This window comes from Polypterus senegalus, chromosome 3 (assembly GCF_016835505.1).
Source record: "Polypterus senegalus isolate Bchr_013 chromosome 3, ASM1683550v1, whole genome shotgun sequence".
NCBI classification, from domain to species: domain Eukaryota; kingdom Metazoa; phylum Chordata; class Cladistia; order Polypteriformes; family Polypteridae; genus Polypterus; species Polypterus senegalus.
In genome coordinates, this window is record NC_053156.1 from 183626225 (window position 1) to 183647830 (window position 21606).

At 36.6% G+C, this 21606-nt stretch overlaps 1 protein-coding gene across 1 annotated transcript in view; it reads left to right on the top strand.

Annotated features, from left to right (window-relative positions):
- The window catches only part of LOC120526634 (kinesin-like protein KIF13B), a 655733-nt gene that overhangs the window by 94304 nt on the left and 539823 nt on the right, over positions 1-21606 (top strand). Inside the window, exons 3-5 of the mRNA XM_039749796.1 lie at positions 5459-5639; positions 11874-11961; positions 17801-17935. Of these exons, the coding sequence (XP_039605730.1) occupies positions 5459-5639; positions 11874-11961; positions 17801-17935 (404 nt within the window). The remainder of the gene's footprint in view (positions 1-5458; positions 5640-11873; positions 11962-17800; positions 17936-21606) is intronic.

Below are 21606 nucleotides of genomic sequence, written 5' to 3' on the forward strand. Positions count from 1 at the left end.
GCAGTACATAGAAAACCAGGAAGACCTCAAAAAGCGCTTGAAGAAAACATGCATTATATAATTGAGAAGGCAGCTAAACAATAAGAAGCGAAAGTGACATATACAACCATATTCATGAGTTCTGCTACTTCGGAAACAAAGCACGATGTAAACCTACACTTTAAATTAAGTTCATAGACAGGCTGCGCTGGCGCTTGTAATTTAGTGCCTGCCCATATAAGGCCGTCCGTCAGCGCAATCCAATAGCAAACTGCCACGGGTAAATATTCACGGGTGAAGGACTGTGCTTATGGAGAGGAAGATGAGATGGTCAGGGTGGTGTTTGACACAAACTCAGCGAAACTGCGAGAGAAAGTTTTAAGTGCCAGGACTAAGGTAACATTAAATACAGCCATGGACATAGCACTAGATGGCACCAGCACAGCTGGGAACCTTCGATGCATGTACACCGAAAGTGGCTCACGGAACTGACGCAGTGCACAGATAAAAGCAACAGTTCCAAAGAGCGCTGAACAAAACCGAATTACACAATTGAAAAGGCAGCAAAAATATGAAGCGCCTGATAAGCATATTCATAAATCCAGCTACTGCGGAAACAAAGCACACGGTGGAAAAAGTCAATGTCCCGCTAAAGGAAGACAGTGTAAAAAACCCGTGCATGCAGTGTGTCAGGTCTCAGATAAAGAAGAAGACGAGCTGTTTATTGATGCAGTAAGAAACGAATCGATGAATGAAACCTGTCATCTTTACAACGATTGACAAACACGGAATGTAACTTGAACACAACACATCCTACAAATACAACCTGATTGAAAGAAATAATGATAATCAAATCCTTGATGACAGCAACACTCAGTAACACTCACAAAACAAATACTGTATATTGACAGTCATGTTACGCTATTTTTAAAATGTTCCCTTTTCTTTTCTAGCTTTTTAACACACTACTTCTCGCTGCGATACGCTGGTATATATATATGTATATATATATCCGATCTACATACTCGAATAATGGATACTTTATTCGCCATCAATGATTGTTTTGGTAAAGCCATACTCAGTGTATTCATTAGATGAACGGTAAAAAGTAAGAGCGAGGGAGGATGACTCATTGAGGCATGCAGGCTGTAGTGCTGCCAACTCTATCTGAATTGCGCGATCACATTTGAAAAATATATCTTTTCAAGTTCTATTTAGTCCATATGTGTCAAACTCAAGGGTCAGGGCCACATCCGCCCGGCGTAATTATATCCGCCCGCAGATCATTTTATATACTGTATTATTGTTATTAATGGCCCGGTATATGAAGCGCTGGTAACACAATAAACTACAGATCCCATAATGCAGCGCTTCAGCTGCCTTGCCAACACTTACCACGTTAATCAAGTCTACCTTATGATGCTGCAAGTTATTGCGGCTAGAGTTATTGCGCACTGAGTTTGCACGGCGCTTTGGTGACTTTGAAGAACAAAAAGTCCGCCTACATGCGGCTCGAACCTTGTGCATGTTTGGTAGCACATATCTGTGTGAGAAGCTCTTCTCAGTGATAAAGACTAACAAAACAGCACACAGGAGTCGCCTCACTGATGAGCACCTGCAATCCATCCTGAGAATCTCCACAACACAGAACCTCACACCAAACAGAAACGAACTTGTGGCCAAAAAAGATGCCAGGCGTCCAGCTCTAAAATGACATATGAGCAAAGACAACTGAATGATTTGATTTGTTATTGCACGTAAGAGTGGAGTCAACTGTTTTAACAAACAGCGTATTGCACTGATAATGAAATAGCTGTGTGTGTATATATGTAGATATGTATGTATATGTATATATATGTTTATATATGTGTGTGTGTATGTATGTGTGTGTATATATGTAGATATATATATGTATGTATATATGTGTATATGTATAGATATGTATATATATATATGTTTATGTGTGTGTGTATATATATATATATATATATATATATATATATATATATATATGACAACAACACTCATCACTCACAACAGTGACAAAACAATTACATTGACAATCAGGTTACGTTATTTTCAAAATGTTTCCTTTTCTTTTTCATTGCTTCTTTAACACACTACTTCTCCGCTGCGAAGCTCGGGTATTTTGCTAGTATATATATGTATGTATGTATGTATGTATATGTATATGTATGTATGTATGTATATGTGTATATGTACACTGTGTGCACAATTATTAGGCAAGTGAGTATTTTGACCATATCATCATTTTTAATGCGTATATTCCAACTCCAAGCTGTATTAACTTGAATGCTTATTGGATTTAAGCATGTCAGGTGATGTGTATTTGTGTAATGAGGGAGGATGTGGCCTAAGGAGATCAACACCCTATATCAAGGTGTGCAGAATTATTAGGCAGCTAGTTTTCCTCAGGCAAAATGGGCCAAAAAAGAGATTTAACTGACTCTGAAAAGTCAAAAATTGTAAAAGTCTTTCAGAGGGATGCAGCACTTTTGGAATTGCTAAGATATTGGTGTGTGATCACAGAACCATCAAACATTTTGTTGCAAATAGTCAACAGGGTCGCAAGAAACGTGTTGAGAACAAAAGACGCAATTTAGCTGCCAAAGATTTGAGAAGAATCAAACGTGAAGCTACCAGGAACCCATTATCCTCCAGTACTTTCATATTCCAGAGCTGCAACCTACCTGGAGTGCCCAGAAGTACAAGGTGTTCAGTGCTCAAAGACATGGCCAAGGTAAGGAGGGCTGAAACCCAACCACCACTGAACAAGAAACATAAGTTGAAACGTCAAAACTGGGCCAAGAAATATCTGAAGATAGATTTTTTTCAAAGGTTTTATGGACCGATGAGATGAGAGTGACTCTTGATGGACCAGATGGATGGACCTGTGGATCAGTAATGGGACAGAGCTCCACTCCAACGTGGAGGTGGGGTACTGGTATGAGCTGGTATTTTTAAAGATGAGCTAGTTGGACCTTTTTGCATTGAAGATGAACTCAAAAATCAACTCCCAAACCTACTGCCAGTTTTTCGAAGACACTTTCTTCAAACAGTGATACAGGAAAAAGACCATGATTTTATGCAGGCCAATGCTCCATCACTTGCATCGAAGTTCTCACTGCGTGGCCAGCCAGTAAAGGCCTTAAAGATGAAGGAATAATGACGTGGCCCCCCTTCCTCATCTGACCTAAACCCTATCGAGAACTTGTGGGCACTTCTTAAACGCTAGATTTGCGGGGGAGAAAAACAATACACCTCTCTGAAGAGTGTCTGGGAGGCTGTAGTCACTGCTCCACAAAAAGCTGATCGTCAACAGATCAAGAAACTGACAGACTACATGAATGGAAAGGCTTATGACTGTTATTGGAAAGAAGGGTGGCTATATTGGTCATTGATTGATTGATTTATTTTTTTTGAAATGTCAGAGATGTTTATTTGTAAATTTTCAGGTGTTTGTTTATTATTCTCACTATAACAGATGAAAATAAACAAGTGAGATGGGAAAATTTTCATTTTTCCTTTAGTTGCATAATAAATCTGCACACTAATAGTTTCTTAATAATTGTGCGCACATATGTATTCCCCAGATGATGTTCACACTCACATTTCCGTTGTGAAACATTCAGGTTTCAGGTTTATTAACATTTTGGATTGACTGATAGCACTGTGTTTGTTCCATATTAAAATTAATCCTCAAAAATACAACTTGCCTAATAATTATGCACTCCCTGTATATGTATATGTATGTATATATATATATATATATATATATATATATATATATATATATATATATATATATATATATATATATATATATATTAATGTGTCTGTGTGTATATATTTATATTTATATATATATATATATATATAATATTGTAGCTTAGTTGAAAATGGTGCTGAAATGTTAATGGTTTTGTCTTCTAAATAATCCCTGCAGTACTAAAGACTTACACTGGTTTTTAGGTTTTTTTGTAGGAGGTTCTGTTGTTACATTTTTACTTTCCTCACTTTTGTTTTTGGCTGCACGTACAGTCTTTTTTCCACAGCTTGAGAGACACATTGTAATAAGTTCTAAAGTGAAACATTTTACTTTTAAACATGGTTTGAGTACAATTGAAACAATGTAGATTATCTTCAGCATTCATGAATATTCCACATTTAGACTTCAAAAGTTCCTGTACCTTTTGTTTGACTCCATCTCTATTTGTATTTAACCACTGATTGTTCAAATACTGAGTGAAGGCCTTTTAGCTGGAATAACCATACAAATGGAAGCTGTTTCACTTATCTCTAGTTATTTCATAAAATTATTGAAAAACAGTTAAAGTTTTGCATTAACTACCAGTGAGGTGGCTGTAGTTAAATTCACCGTTGAGCTTTCCTCACTCATATAGAATAATTCCATGTTTCTTTTCAAATTATTTTATAAGCATTTAATTTGAAGAATTCCATCTTATGACAACATCTTGCTTCTGTTCATTTTCACATATTTTTAGTTTATTTTGTATTTCATGCACTCTGGCTGTAGAACCTGTAGTATGTTTAAAATAACCACCAGTTTTTACTGCTATGGTATTGAGATTCTTTTAACAGTTCTGAAAGACAAAGGAGTTTAAAATGCAAAGCTAAAGAGAGTAATCTTGGTTTATTTGCCATTGTTCTGCCAGATCTGATCATATTAGAGTTTTATTTGCAGTTTCCAACTGCCTTTGGTTTGTTTAGGACATCATACTCTCTGACACTGATTTATTTATTGTTTTATTTATTTTTTGCAATTTCTCTTAATGAAAGGACTATACATCTAAGGGTAATAATGTGCTTTCTCATTTCATTTGTTAATTGTTATTTTCTTGTCATTATCACTGGAATATTATCCAAGTAATACTTAAGGGGATTTACAACAAAGTCTGTTCCAACCTTGATTTAAGACAAACAGAAACTTTTTAAGTAATCAGTGGAATTTGGGATGCTTGTGCAAATTATTTGCATCAACTTGCAAAGCTTAATTTACTTTAATTGCTGTTGAGCATCTGTAGGTTATAACCTATTAGTTATTCTCTGAAGAAAGCCCATTTGTAATATTCTGATATTTCAATTTTATTTTTCAATTTTTCTAATCTAAACTTTAAATTTAAAACTCTGGCAGTTTACTGCTCATCTTTTTACAATTTTAGGTCATTCGTCACATTTTGAGGTGTTTTAAAACTTTGGAATGGTAGTCAATACTACCTTTCTATATACATAATTTCGAAACATTTAATTTTTTGTTTAACTTTAGTTGTTTGTCCTCATTAAAGCTGTGAAATTAACTATTCATCATCAGGTTTTGTTGATTACTCTGTGTGTTGCATTACCAGAACAGAGAACAAAGTAAGGCTTCATAGTCTAGATATGTCACAGTGTCTAAATTTAAAATTACTTAAAATATATACATGCTAAATTTTTGTAGGTTCCGGAAAGTCATACACAATGATGGGTCCATCTGATCAACCTGGTTTAATACCACGGCTTTGTAGTTCTTTATTTCAAAGAACCCTGCAGGAAACAGAAGAAAAGGAGAACTTCACAGTTGAAGTGTCTTATATGGAAATCTATAATGAGAAAGTACGAGACCTTCTTGATCCCAAAGGGTAAGTTTAAGCCTGCTTGGTTAATAGTTTAGCACCTTATAACCCCTTTAATATTTGCAAAAACTGTATGAAGTTTTTTTGATAAGTTGTCCATTCATCCTGCAAGTTTAAAATAAATAACTAAGCCTTAAAAAGTGTAAGCTCCAATTGGGTGCTGGTGTGTGCGTGAGTTTGTTTTGGTCCACTGCTAATTGAGGTGCTAGCTGACTGCGCTGTACATGAGTGCAGAGGTTGGTGGATTAGTCAAGTATCTCAATGGTGCCATGTAGGAAGCAGCTCATCGCACCCATGCAGATTTAGAGAGATAGTATAAGAGGAGCCTGCATAGCTGAGAGGGAGAGACAGAAAGGACAGACCAGAGAGAACAGAAACAGGGCCAGGAGAGCAGCATTGGGTGGAGAGGCAGGGAAAGCCAGCCAGCGATTATGGGTGAGGCAATGTGGTCATTGGCCCTGTGATGGAATGAAGGATTGGTGCTCTAGTGGCAGATTGTCCCCACTGAATATTTGTTGAGGAGTGGATATGATTTTGTCAGAACTCTCTTCAGGGATCTGAGGCATGCCAGGGAAACGAAAAGTATGACAGGATGTCAACCAACTCCAAGCTGTCTGCCTGATGCCACTTGAGACCACTAAGACAGGGTGTTGGATTGGTGAGGACCGTGAATGCTGGAGTCTCCACTAGCTGAACGAGTAATGGATGAGCCTGGGAAACAAAGTTGGAGTTGTTCTGGGCTTGACTGACGAAACATTAAGGACTCAATAACTGTCTTTTTACTTTCATTGTAATTCCTGATTTTAAAGTAACATCATCACTGGATTTAAGGTTTTATTTAAGGGAGGATTTTCTTCAGCATAGTAGCTCGAAGATTAGTTTCTTATTTGTTAGATAACAAATTAATTGATGTTTCTTTTCAGATGGCAGGTGTGCCGCCGGCCTTTTCAGGATGCCTTGAGCATATAAGTATAATGTGAAGCCAAATTCAAGTCACAATAAAAAGAGAACAAGGATCTTCATATTATGTTTTTGGACCTGGCAAATGCTTATGGTCTATATCATATAGACTCTAATGGGTGGCGCTGGAATACTTCAGAATGACAGCTTGTGTTCAGGAGTTATAAAGTATTTTAATGACATAAAAATGTGTTTCAGTACAAACGATTTCCTAACTGACTGGCATTAACTGGAAGCCTGCATTATGCCTGAATGTTTGGTCTCTATGTTGCTGCTGTTGCAGTGGAAGTTATTATCAGGGCTTCGAAATGAGTGCTGAGAGGAGAAAAACAGGAGAGTGGTCACCAGATACCACCTGTTCAGGCATATATGGATGATTTGACAATGATTACAACTACTATGGCATGTACAAAGAGATTACTGGGAGAAACCAATGACACTTAAATGGGCTAGAATGAACATTAAACTTAACAATTGCTAAAGTATCTTGATTATTAAGGACCAGTTGGAATGTAAGAGATTTCAAATAGATGAGGAATTTATTCCTCGGATTTTGGAAGAGCCATTTACAAGCCTTGGAATGTGGTTTAATGTGACAGTAAGTGATAGGCAGCAGGCTCAAGATCTAAAACAACAAACAGTTAATGAAATGAAAAGAATCCATGAATGTGTCCTGCCAGGCAAATTTTAAGTGGTATGCACAGTTTGCTTTATTTCCACAGATAATGTGGCCCCCAGCAGTACCATTTGTCTAGTAGAGAGTATAAGAAAATGGTTGGGAGTTCCCAGATGTCAAAGCACAAATGCCTTTTATGACAAAGGACTCTTGGAAATACCAATACCCATCTTGGTGGAGGAGTTCAAGTTCACAAAAGCAAGATTGGACTTAACATGGTCTTATTCAAAAGATGTCATGATAAGAAAAGCTGGTATCTTGATTGAAGCTGGACACAAATGTGACCCAAAGGCAGCAGTAAGGACATCGAACTGTTGGTTGTAAGTTTGCTTCCCTATTACTTGTCCAGTGAGTATGGACACATCATTGTTTTTATTGTTGCAGAATAACAGCATGAAGGAAGTTGGGATGGGATGAAGATCATTACTGGCTGCAACTCGAAGTGGGGTGCCACCATCGAGAGAGACGTGGAGAGAGGAAACCAAATGAACAACTTCTTTAACAGGTTTGACCACCCTAACCTACTCTCACCTCGGATTACTGCATCCTTCTGCTGATATCAGCATAGGAGAGACATCCCCACCCACAATTACAGCAGCGCAGGTGAGCAGAGAGCTGAGGAGACTTCGTGCCAGCAAAGCAGCAGGTCCAGATGGAGTATCGCCACGACTGCTGAAGGCCTGTTTGCTGGAACTGGGGAGTCCTCTACAGTGCATCTTCAGCCTGAGCCTGGAACAGGGGAGAGTCCCGAGGCTTTGGAAAACATCTTGCATCACCCCAGTCCCAAAGGTATCACGCCTAGTGAGCTGAATGACTTCCGCCTGTTGCTCTGATGTCACACGTGATGAATACCATGGAGCGGCTGCTGCTTCACCACCTGAGGCCACAGGTCCGCCACGCCCTTGACCCTCTGAAGTTCGCATACCAGGAGAAGGTGGGAGCAGAGGATGCCATCATCTATATCCTACACCGATCCCTGTCCCACTTGGACAGAGGCAGTGGTGCTGTAAGAATTGTTTTTGGACTTCTCTAGCGCCTTCAACACCATCCAACCTCTGCTCCTTAGGGACAAGCTGACAGAGATGGGAGTAGATTCACACCTGGTGGCATGGATCGTGGACTATCTTACAAACAGACCTCAGTATGTGTGTCTTGGGAACTGCAGGTCTTACATTGTGGTCAGCAAAACAGGAGCGCCACAGGGGACTGTACTTTCTCCGGTACTGTTCAGCCTATATCCATCAGACTTCCAATACGATTCAGAGTCCTGCCACTTTCAAAGGTTCACTGATGACACTGCTATTGTGGGCTGCATAAGGAGTGAGCAGGAGGAGAAGTATAGGGAGCTAATCAAAGACTTTGTTAAATGGTGCGACTCAAACCACTTACACCTGAACACCAGCAAGACCAAGGAACTGGTGGTGGATTTTAGGAGGCTCAGGCCCCTCATGTGATCATCAGAAGAGACTCTGTGCAGAGGTTACAGACCTATAAATAGCTGGGAGTGCAGCTGGATAATAAATTGGACTGGACTGCCAATACTAATGCTCTGTGAAAGAAAGGTCAGCACCGACTATACTTCTTTAGAAGGTTGGCGTCCTTCAACATCTGCAATAAGATGTTGCAGATGTTCTACCAGACGGTTGTGGTGAGTGCCCTTTTCTACGCGGTGGTGTGCTGGGGAGGCAGCATAAAGAAGAAGGACGCCTCACACCTGGACAAACTTGTGAGGAAGGCAGGCTCTATTGTAGGAATAAAGCTGGACAGTTTAACATCTGTGGCAGAGCAACGGATGCTGAGCAAGCTGCTGTCAATCATGGAGAATCCACTGAACAGTGCCATCTCTAGGCAGAGGAGCAGCTTCAGCGACAGACTGCTGTCACTGTCCTGCTCCACTGACAGACTGAGGAGATTGTTCCTCCCCCACACTATGCAACTCTTAAATTCCACCCGTGGGGGTAAACGCTAACATTATTCAAAGTTATTGTCTGTTTTTACCTGCATTTATTATTCTAATTTAATACTGATTTTTGTATCAGTATGCTGCTGCTACTGGAGTATGTGAATTTCCCCTTGGGTATTAATAAAGCTATCTATCTATCTATCTATCTATCTATCTATCTATCTATCTATCTATCTCTCTCTATCTCTATCTCTCTATCTCTCTATCTCTCTCTCTCTCTCTCTCTCTCTCTCTCTCTCTCTCTCTCTCTCATGCTGAAGTGGATTGGAGGCTTAAGGAGGTTGCCAAGTTAAGAAGCTGTTTTATGGTGACACATGGTGGTGTATGAAATAAGGCATCAGGCGGAGGTAGGAAGAAGTGCTATTGCAGTTTCTCAAGGAAAACAATGTCAGTTGGTAAATTGGGAAAGCCTGGAGAAGAATTGACCAAGGTGGAGGGAATTGTTGGAGATGGCTTTTATGTATACTTTGCACAATACCTTGGCGAGCTTGGAATGCCCTACTGTTTTGTTGAAGGACATGTGTGTCTCAGATTCACTGATAGGAATTACACCTGATCTCTTGTTGCATCCAAACAGTGCCATCTTCCACTTTTACGCTTGGTGCAGCTTCATTGTTCTTATGTGTGACTGGACGTTTATTGCGAGGAGCGCTGCTGTTCTCTTTCTCTGAAATAGAACCCTCATCCTCATTTGAGTTCACCTCTGTTACAGCACATCTTTATTTGAAAACTAGCAGCGTCAGATCGGATGGAGTACCATAAATTTACATAGGCTGTTACAGACTCAAATAAATCAAATGTATGTTTTTATTCTATAATAGTAACGATAAGAGAACTCACTACTCAAAACAATAAATCTAGGAAGGACCCAGAATCAAATCCACGATCTCCTGATTTATAAGTCAGCAGTTCTTACCTCTGCACCAACCAAGTGGTTGTGCCAGCATTGTACCCTAACCCGATTTCTTTTTCTTCGGTTATATTCTTCAGTAAAAGCGCACTTGTTTTGTTATAGAGTATTTGTACTTTTTGTGAAAGTGTTTTTTTTAAATTTGGACTTCAGTCTTCATACATTATACCCTTCATGTCTACATTTTGTCAATTATTATTAAAACATGAAAAATATTTCTGTTTTAGATATGTGTTCAACAATTCCTGCTAAAACTATAAAATAGGTTTCAAGTTTGACATCACCCATTGTGCATTCAAATCTTGCATTTTACTTCCCTCGCTAACCACTGGATTTGGTTAACCGGATATACAATTTAAAGAGATTTTTAAATTTCACTTTTAATTTTAAGCTTCAGTAAAAACAATATTTGGAATTAACTTTTCTTCAGTATCGCATTGAATTTTGATTCCGTGTTTGGATTTACGTCGTGACAATGCAACTAATAACTGTCTGTGAGTGAATATCGTTTCTCTGTAATAAATAAACCTACTTTTTGGAATGTTTGTCCCTATGATTTGTTAATTGTCATAGCAAAAGCTATTCTAACGGGAAACTGTAAATGTTTTAATACGAATGGCATATCAAGATCTTCTCTGGTGTCTGTTATTCATGGAATATGTACTACATTACCTTTTTTTTGTTGCCTTTTAAAATTTTGCTTGTTATAATTGTTTGAGCAATTTTTAATCCAACTAATCCTGTCCCATTGCATAGTCTATCACTCAGCTGGTGGAAGACACGATGGTGTTAACCCTTGTAGATATTCTATGGGATATTGTATTTTGATATTTTCATCTTCCGCACAGTCACCACCAACTGCTTCTGCATACTGTATTGATACACATTTATTAAATTTGCTCTATAACCGAACGACGATTTAAGTTAATTTGTTTGACTTTATCGTTTCTTGCTGCTGGGATTGCCCGTGTACTCATTTCTTCTGTTGATAACTCCTCAGGCTAAAATTCTTCAATAAGATTTTTACATAATGAGTATTCTTTTATTGGGAAATTTTGAATTTTAAAATTGACTATGTCTAGTAGCCAGATAGCAAAATCACCTGAATATTGTTTGAATTCTTTTCTCTCCAATGCTTTTGGGCCTCTTTTCGACACGCAGTCCTTTCTTCTTCACCTAGTCGTTGACATCTAGAAGGTATAATATTATTGACCTAAGAATTACTTTAGCTTTTTTAATGAGTATATTGTATGTTTAAAATACTGTCCTGAAATGCTTCTTTAAATAATGAAACTGTGGACTTTTCATAAACGACTTAAAATGAGGAAAAAGTAAAGATTTTATAAGAGATGAGAGCACAGGAAGTGTGTCTGACAAAAGCATTCACACGAGTGAGAGGTTTTTTAACTGTGGTCTTGTTTGAAAATGTTTGAGAGGAGAGCGTGACTTTAAAAATTCTCATGGCAAAAGTCTTCTCTCGCAGGACTTGAAAAAATCTTACAAAAAGTCTTGTCGCGTTGAAGGATTTTTTTATATAATAGAGAGAGATAAGTACAGGTAGCATTTTCTGGTTAATAGTGCCTGAAGCTCTTAGATTGGACTACATTTTATGCCATCAGTATTTTTGACTACAGTATTCTGGACTGCTTATCATATTATGTAAGCAATCAGTCAATTATAATTAGAGTTCATTAATTGTGTTTCTGATGTGACTGTTCATTTTCATTTTAGTGGCCAGCATTCCTTAAAAGTAAGGGAACACAAGGTTCTTGGTCCTTATGTTGATGGCCTCTCAAGACTTGCAGTAACTAGTTGTAAGGTGAGGAATTCAGTTTACTTTATGAGAGTGAAAAAATAAACTTTTAAATAAGTTATCTGTATATTGTCAATAATCGCCTTAAGTTCGTACCCATATTTTTCTTTGTTTATATGCAAATTCATTTTTTTTTTTTTTATTTGTTAATTGTATGGTAAGTTGATAGTTTATTCATGTGTTCAGTTTAATTTCAAACATGAAAGTAATCAGTTTTATTCATTAAGTGAACTTGTGGTTTCAATACAATTTATTTATATAACTTTAAAGACTGAATTTCCTTTAGCTATGGTCACTTTAGTTAGATAACTTGGATTAAGAACAAAAGCAAATCACACAGTTGTGCATGTATGAATTTTTGTGGTAGCATTTTGAGTATATTTCAGTCTTTTGACATTTGGTGTGGAGAAATCTCTTAAGAAATAATGCATCATAACGTACAATATGTTTTTTGTGATGTAACATTCTCCGACAAAAAAGTGCATTTATTCAAAATTATAATGAAGGTGTGTTGCAATATTTCCTCTTCGAATCAGGAGAGAACTTGTTCCATAGGTGTCCGAAAGATCTTCTGACTGCCGCCAAGATAATGTTTTTTAAAGTTTATGACAGGTGAGTCATGACTTCATGGCATACTGCATATTTGAAAAAAAAAAATCATTACTATTAATACAAAGTGATAACAAAAAATGATCTTATAAGGATTATTATGAAACTTGAAATCACTAAAAGTTAAAACATATTATTGTGGTATTTGTTTTACTAGATAGATTTAAGAAATGTTCAACCAAAAGTAAACACATTAACATACATACCTATAAAATCCATTTTTTATTATTTTTATTATTAAAACACATCCTAAGTATTTACAATTCTTAAAATGACAACAGATAATATTATAACCAGTTCTATCCCAAACTAAACCTGAAAGGAATAACTAAAACTGACACCAAGGCTACATCAAAACAAAAACTTGTAATTAACTTGAATGACCCCTTCAAAATAGAAATTCTAAAAATCATAAACAGTATAATCTCATAAGCAAACTAACAGACAAAAACAAAAAAATGGATAGGGAGTAGGTAAAGAACTAAAAAAATTACATAAATATAAAATAACATATATGGAGGAAGAGACTGGGCGGCACGGTGGCACAGTGGGTAGTGCTGCTGCCTCGCAGTTAGGAGACCTGGGTTCGCTTCGTGGAGTATGCATGTTCTCCCCATGTCTGCGTTGATTTCCTCCCATAGTCCAAAGACATGCAGGTTAGGTGCATTGGCGATTCTAAATTGTCTCTAGTGTGTGCTTGGTGTATGTGTGTGTGTGCGTGTGCATGTGCACGTGTGCGCATGCCCTGCGGTGGGCTGGAACCCTGCCACCCTGCCTGGGGCTTGTTTCCTGCCTTGCACCCTGTGTTGGCTGGGATTGGCTCCAGCAGACCCCGTGACCCTGTAGTTAGAATATAGCAGGTTGGATAATGGGTGGATGGATCGTGGAGTTTACTAATTCAACAGTACATGTATATTCATGTTTGAATTTTTATATTTTGTATCTAATTTAAGTAGTACTTTTCAGATACTAAACAGAAGATTTCAGAGAATATTTAGAATGTACACATGCTAAGATACATTTGGTAGTTAGTGATAATGCCATTCTTAATAAACCCTGTGCTGAAACTCCTCAAGATTATAACCCTCCCTTTGTTGTTACACTGTTGTTAATGAAAATTGAGCTTGTTTATGTAGTTTTGAGGTGGAGCCTATTAATTTGCATCGAACAAAATTAAATTTAGAATGTGTTTTGTTAATTTAGGTAAGCTAAAGAAATTTCTCCTCATTTATATGCAACAGCCATGGCACTGTCAAGAGGGCACGAAGCAGGAGGTACTGCTTGATTTAACTTATACTTGGTTGAATGACTAATTACCTAGTAGTAAATTTTTTTTTCAGATAACAGAATCTGAGTATGAAACTAAAGGGATTGTAAAAATATTTCATTATAATGGACATTTCATTAAAATAACTGTGGGGAAAATACGTATACAATTGTGACAGTGGCGCAAGGACAGCTCCATAGCTGTTCTACATCATCTGGTAAACAGTAAACCAAGGGCAAAGTAATGGATTGTCCTTTTCAGGATCAGACTTACAGCATAAGGTGCTTGTTGCACAATATGTAGAACATTTAACATCAGACTTTGAAATCCTCTTCCTCACACTTCCCTGATGTCTCTTCTCCAGACTTCGTCTCCAACAGTGGTGATTGCGAGCTGCTGATGTTCTTTTAATCTGAAAATGGGAGTTAAAGCAGGATGATGGCCTGTATCACAGCTCCTAACAGCTCCTATTTTGAATGAAGTCTTGAGACTATAACTGCCTTCTCTGTACAGTAATGAAGTACCTGTATTTTCCTTGAAAACCTTACCTCGCCTTCCTGTCTCTTGTGCAACACCTTGACCTAAGCTTGACAATACCTGTATAAAAGCTTCTGAAATTTTTTTTATGCAATACAGGTATGAAAATACAGATTGAAAATGAGACATTAGATGTAACTTCGTTTTAATAGAAATACAGGTATAAAAATACAGAATGAAAATAAGAAGTTAGGTAAAGGTGAAGATGCGATTCCGAATGCTTTCGCCATGTCATTTTTCTTCATTCTGGAATCGGTGTTTACTAGGATTGATCATTTTTCTTTAAGCATAAACTGACACCATTTCTCACTTTTTTGTTCATCTCAAAGAAAACTTTGAGCAGTGCTATGATGCTCAAACTGTACAGCATGCACACATGACACAACTACCCATGCAAAGGCTAGGTGGAGTACTGACTCTGACTTTAGCTATACCTGTATAATGTCAGGCCAACACTCTTGCCGAGACATCCTGAGACCAGAAATTTTGCAACAGATTGTCTTTCTTTGAGACAGCCTGTTGCAGGGTTTCTGAGACTTGGCATGGAAAGTTTAGGCATGGTATTAAGTATTTTTTGCACTGCATTATTATCGTCAGTGGGCATTTTTGCTCAACAAAATATTTGGTATATTGAAATTTACATTTCATTAAAATGAAATTTATTTAACATGATGTTGTATGAACTTTTGTCCAGGCCCACAAAAAATATTCGTTATTCTTAAAATTTCATTACTTTGGTATTCACTATAACAAGATTTGACCACTGTATTGTGTGTTTTTTTTTTCTTTGGGAACTTATTTTAAGCAAGTTTAGAAATACAGTGTGTGATTTCTTATCAGAACAGTTGGGGAAAGGTCTATGGGACTGATAAAATAACACAAGGGAGAATGTTCATTTTTACAATTGTTAGTCAAGACTGCAAGAATAAAACCAACTGTGACCACAACGAAAGGATTGTTTCCTTATGTTAAGGATGCAACAGTAATTGACAAATTTAGAGTTTTTTTTGTTTTCAGACCGTTAATGAAGGAGGGCAAATTTGTACCAGCTAATTTTATGACTAAATATTGCTACAAGTAAAACGAATAAGTTCAAATTCATCTTCATTTAATGTTTTATTTTTTTTTTCTTTTGTGGAAGAAAACTTGCCAGAGTTGTGGGTGGCGGCTGTCAAAGTTTCTAGTGAAAGAGCACAAAAGTCGTGACAGCAGACTGCATCGCCTAGTACCCTTCTTTGTTTCAACAATTAAGGGATAGATTATAAAGATTTAACCAATTTACTAGGAGTACATCATGTATTTTGACATCTTATGGAGTTTAAATGCATTGGAAAGAAAATATTTTATGTTAAATGACAAAAATCTATAAGAGGTGTCATTTTCCAAAGATGTTCAGGTGGGCCGGTTGAAAACAGTTGATGGGTTTCAGATTGGGAAGCCCTAAGGGAATAGTATATTCATGAACATTAAAGATACTGTAAGTACAGAGCTTTAAATGGTACTAAATAACATCTGCATAATTTAAGTGTGGTATGACTGCATAATGAAAATGTGTTATTATTTGTGAAATGACTTTGTTCATATGTGTGCTGTAGAGTAAATTTAGCATTCATACGGTAGTTCACACAGATAGTGCCCTGGCAAAGATTTAAACTCAATTTCTTGGATGTGTGAGGCAGTAGTGCTGAGCACTCCAAGTTTAGTTAATGTTTTTTATATCAGTTTGCTAAATTATTGTGAAACAGATGTGTTTTTAATGTCTTTGTTTTTAGTTGTCATCTTACATCTTTTGATAATTTTCAAAATGTCCTGACACTGACAATCATAGGTCAATCTTCTATTAAAATTTTTATTTAGGAAGTACATTTTTTGCCACAATTTTATAAACATTCTTAACTTTTTTCACAACATTTAGCATTTTGTTTAAAAAAGTGAAAAGTTTCATTGACTTTGATGGGCTGGGACCATGTCATGACCACATTTAAAACAAATGCCTACCTGTACTGATTTAATTAAATAAATAATGTTTTTACTTAGCCAGTTGCTTTTTTTCCTCAAAAAACATTTTTAAGCACATTTAAACAACTAATGAACAAATGTTTCCACTTGCAGAAAGCAGTGATAAATGGCAAGGTGAATAAAAGTGATGTATGTAAAAGCACGAGATGCAGACATTTTTTTCGGATCTCTCCATTACTTATTGTGGCTGTAAAAGCTTTTCAGTACCTGTTAATCTAAATTTTGGAAAATATCAAATTTATACTTGGTGTCCCAGATTTCTAATGTATGTTACATTGTTTGCTATTCCATGTATCTGTATTGAAGAGATTTTCTTGTTTCTTTATAATTTTAATGGTATAATGTGTTTTATAGATGATGGCAACAAATTAATTTCAATGTTTGACAATGCAGCAACTATCCACTGCGGTTGAAGAATTCATCAGTAAGAGAGTAAATGTTACTGGAGATTTTATTTTTCATAACACTCATAGCCCTTCTCCACCCCTTGTGTTTATTGTCAGTCTCAGTAGGAAAGAAAGGGACAGCAGTACTGTAGAATACAAACTCCGCATAGGTCTCTAAGTGCATACAGGCAATGCTGTAAACTGAAAGGGAACAATTAATTTGCCATTGGTTGTGATATGCATTCATGCAGTACATGTCCTTAATGTATACAGTAGAGGAAAATTATTTTATTTTTTCACATTTGTGAAACAGTATTTTCAGGACATGACTCTGTCATGAGAGGCAGTTGTTTCTGTGTCAGTGATTAAAGTAACAGTGTTCTACCATCCTAAGAAATATTTTAATGTGCCGTCTGTTTACTGTCGGGTTGATTACAAACCAATCAAATGGTGAGTGTACTTACCTGTAAGAAAGTTTTATTCAGCTTAGATGAACCTTAAATCATAATCTTATATTTCTACCCACTTTACCTCATTTTAAATGTCTGCAGATATGCATGTGCGTCATATCTTTTTTTAAACTGTTTGAACCTGAAAGTGCAAATGGTAACAGGTTCATCCAACACTAGTTTCTGTAGTCTTGCTTTCTTTCGAAAAAGAAAAATTAGAATCTCATTTCTTACTCGTTAAAGGGAGAAATAAATGGTCTATTATATTGGTTTTATTGTAATTTGAAGTCAACTAAAAACTATAAAATTGTTCCAAATTAGTGCACTGCTTTCAGTTTGTTCCAGATACCAACACAAAAATGAAAAATTAGAATTTTTTTTTTTACATAATGAGGTGGAAAATTAAGATTAATATTCGTGATTTTGATAGCTTTTTTAATAATGTTACATTTATGAAATATGGTTTTGTTGTATCATTTAAGCATATACAGTAGGTCATATTACAGTAACCTTAATCATGATTTAGTTAAGGGTTGGAAGTGAAGAGGTTTTTATTTTTTGAATTATTTTTCTTGCAGGATATAGAATCTCTGATGTCAGAAGGGAATAAGTCTCGAACTGTAGCAGCAACTAATATGAATGAGGAAAGTAGCCGTTCACATGCTGTCTTCAACATAATCTTGACACACACAATTCATGATTTGCAATCTGGGGTAAGGATATATGTACGATGATTTAATTTCGTAAGCTTACATTTTATGCTTTTTTGTTTCAACAATATGTGTAGCTCTTTGTTTTTTTGTATAATTTTAAGAGTTAGCATGACCTTACGGCAAAGATGAGCTTAGTCAAGTTTGCATTTGAACTAAAAGGTATGCCTTCAAACTAATTTTTCTGAACTCCCAATACGTGTTTTAATAACGAAGAGCCACGGGAGATGCAAATTTTGGTAGTTTATACACATTTAGCAGTAAATATGCCTAATTACACCACTTAAGCAAAACCACAGACAAGGCACAGCATCCACCTTATTTTAAAATTATCTAATTTAAATTATGATATACTGTATAAATTGATCATGCTTCATTGTACCTCATGCTGTTGAATGGATAACAACAGTTTTAGCTTTTTATTTTATCTTCACACCAAACTTAACAAAAAAAAAAGTTGTCCCCAGATGTGCATTCTTATCCTGAGAACAACATCTAGCCCTACATGAGTAGAACATAAACAATTTTTCTACAAAATTTTGTATATTACTTTAAATACTATGAATGTATTCATTTTGCCTCTGTTTTATATACATATTGTATTACATCAATTAAAATATCCCTTTTTGCAGTAAAATGTATATTCAAGTATTTTACTTAATTGCTATACAAGTGCTTCTTTTATTTTTCTTTTTTCGTATTTGCATTAGTTTACATGATGACTTGTTTGTATAAAGTGTGAGAGATAGGTTTGGGGTGCTGATGTAGGAAGTTCAAATTTAGACATTAGGAATGGAATTTTTTTTAGGAGTTAAAGAAGTTCTGCAGTGTAGGTGACTGAGTGCAGACAGAACGATAGCAAGGGTAAGAAGTTCTGGGAGCAGTCACCCATTTCGAAACTAAAAGGAAACGTATATGAGAGTGCTGAGAATAGTAGTTTGGCGTATCAGAGTGAGATATTGGCAGATGAAGTCGGAAACATGTAGCAAAGCATGGATTTGAAAATGATCAAGTGGATATGTGGGGCGTCATGGAAATGAATGCTGAGTTGACAGTAAGACTTGGTAATGAGATAGTGAATGTTGTAATGAAGACAAACAGACTGTAGTGGTTTGGGCATGAGGATTGAAAGGTAGAGTATGCTGTACATGGAGGAGATCCGGTCTAGAGTAAGAGCAGAAAAAAAATGGTTGGAGATGGTAGTTGATGACATGAGAAGAATTTGTCTCATCCTAAAGGATTAACAGAACCTTGAAGAATGTAGTAAAAAGATTTGGGAGTAAATGGCAAACTTGAACAAATAGTCATTAAACTGGTGGTGGTGGTGATGATTTTTAATGTCATTTTTTGACTATGTGTATATTACCCTAATATTGAAAGTTAGTAAGTGGTAGCTTCTGACATTTTTGTATTCGTTTTTTTTTTCTGGAAGGTTGTTAATGTTACCTGAAAACCAAATTTTCATTGCATATTGTAAAACACCAACATTATTTTCACTTTTGTATTGTTAGTATTAAATGTAGCACAGAAAATAATATTGTAAAGAAGTTACTTAATTATCATGTTCACAGTTAACACTAGAATCCCTGAAACCCACTGAAAAAACTCGTAATCCCGGGCCTCCTTAAATTCCCATGCACCTCCACACCAGCGTCTTTTGTTTTGCAAATGTGTCGATCAGCACTGGCAGCAGGCAGCCTGCTATCCCGTCCCTCACCAACACAGCTTTAGGCGTAGACAAAGTTTTCTCAGTTCAAGGCATTTCAAGGCATCTCACACCCAGATAGACAGACTTGAGCTGTGAGAACTTGTGTACAACTAAAGCTGTGTCAGTGGGGGATGGGATAGCAGGCTTCCTGCTGCTGGTGCTGATCGACACAATATGCAAAACAAAAGATGTTGATGAGTAGGTATAAGGAAATTTAAGGTGGCCCGGGATTACAAGTTTTTTCATAGATTTCAGGGATTCTAGTGTTAAAAATATGAGCTCTTTGAAGGTATATAGGCAGTATAACAAATAAATGCTAAGAATCAGTAACATAATGTTTAGGTTAATCCAGAGTGATTAACTGAAATAGAAACAACTGTATAGATGGAATACATCTAGTCACGAGACAAATATGCTAAAAATGTGAAGTTGCATCAGATTTAGCAGCCTACCCTGTAAATGTTACACCATGACAAAACTGTGCATAGTGTCAAGAAACAAGTGTGTCATGATACATTATCAATGTCTCTCCCAAGTAGAGACCTAACTCTTTTTCAGAAGCACAAACAAATGGGCAGTACTGAAGACCATAAATACAGTGGTTGGTTGCGGAAACTGGGGAAGTGAGAATCAGAAGATGCCCAGCACTGCTATCAGCGCAAAACTGGCCAAAACAGCCAGGACTATGGTACACCTAACTGCAATCTGGAGAAGTCTTCTTAGAAGAGGTCTTCTCTGAGATGGATCAACCCATAAAAACATAAGACTGGGATGAAGAAAAATGGCAGAAGATTCTCTGAAATGATGAGTCAAATTGTCAAGTTTTTAGCTGTAACATCAGACATTTTGTCTACCAAAGGATTAGAGAATAGTACATGGATGAATGTTGGCAGACAATAGCGAAGCATGGTGCAAAAAGAGTTGGTGATTTTATCAAAATTGATGGACTCCCTCATTGATGAGAACTACAGGATGATTCTTATCTGTCATGTAATACTATTAGGGAGCTATCTGATCAGCCATAACCTCTTTCTGTAGCAAGCTAATTACCCCAACTGCATGGCCAAAATCCTTCAGCAGATGATATGGCCCACACAGAGCCCTATCTTCAACTGAACTGTGGCTTGTCCAACAACACACTCCACAATATCTTCAGAAATGTTGTGGAACTTTTTCAACTCGAGTTTACACACACATATATACAATGAGAAGCAAAAATACAGGAACAGTGAGGTAATATGGATTATTTTTGTTATTTATAAAATATGTATTCTAGGTGAAAGGATGAATATGAGACTAAAGTACAGAATATCAGTTTTTATTTCTGTGGTAGTATGGTGACATAGTGGTAATGCTACTGTCTAGTAACAATAAGATTAGGGTCACACCTCTGGGGCTCCATGCGTTAAGTTTGCATGTCCTTCCCATATCTGTGTGGATTTCTTGTATGTGCTGGAGTTTTCACCCACAGTCCAAACACATGCTGGTTAGGTGAATTGGCATAGCTAAATTGGCCGTAATATGTGTGTATTCACCCTGGAATGCACTGTCAATATTCCTGCCTTACGCTGGATGTTTATTGCTATAACCTACTGCTGCTCAATGACTCTGCTCTGGATAAATGGATTAAGAATAATACTTCAAAAAATTACATCTGTTTTGTTTAGTATCAGGATAATTGAATGTCGGATGATTCATATTGCTCAGTTCCATGTTTCACTAATTGTCAACACGTAAAATAGCTTTGAATGTATAGGGTTAGGTTTAATCGGTTTGCATTTGGGGTCTGGTGTTGACATCAAAGATCCAAAACAAGATGAAAGCTAGAGAATTTACTTTGATTAAAAAGCAAGCAATTGTCAGAATGAAATTAAAGCAAATAACAATTAAAGCCATTGGTGAACATCTGGGCATTCTAAAGTAAACCGCAGGCAATATTTTGATAAAGAAACCAACCACTGGAAAT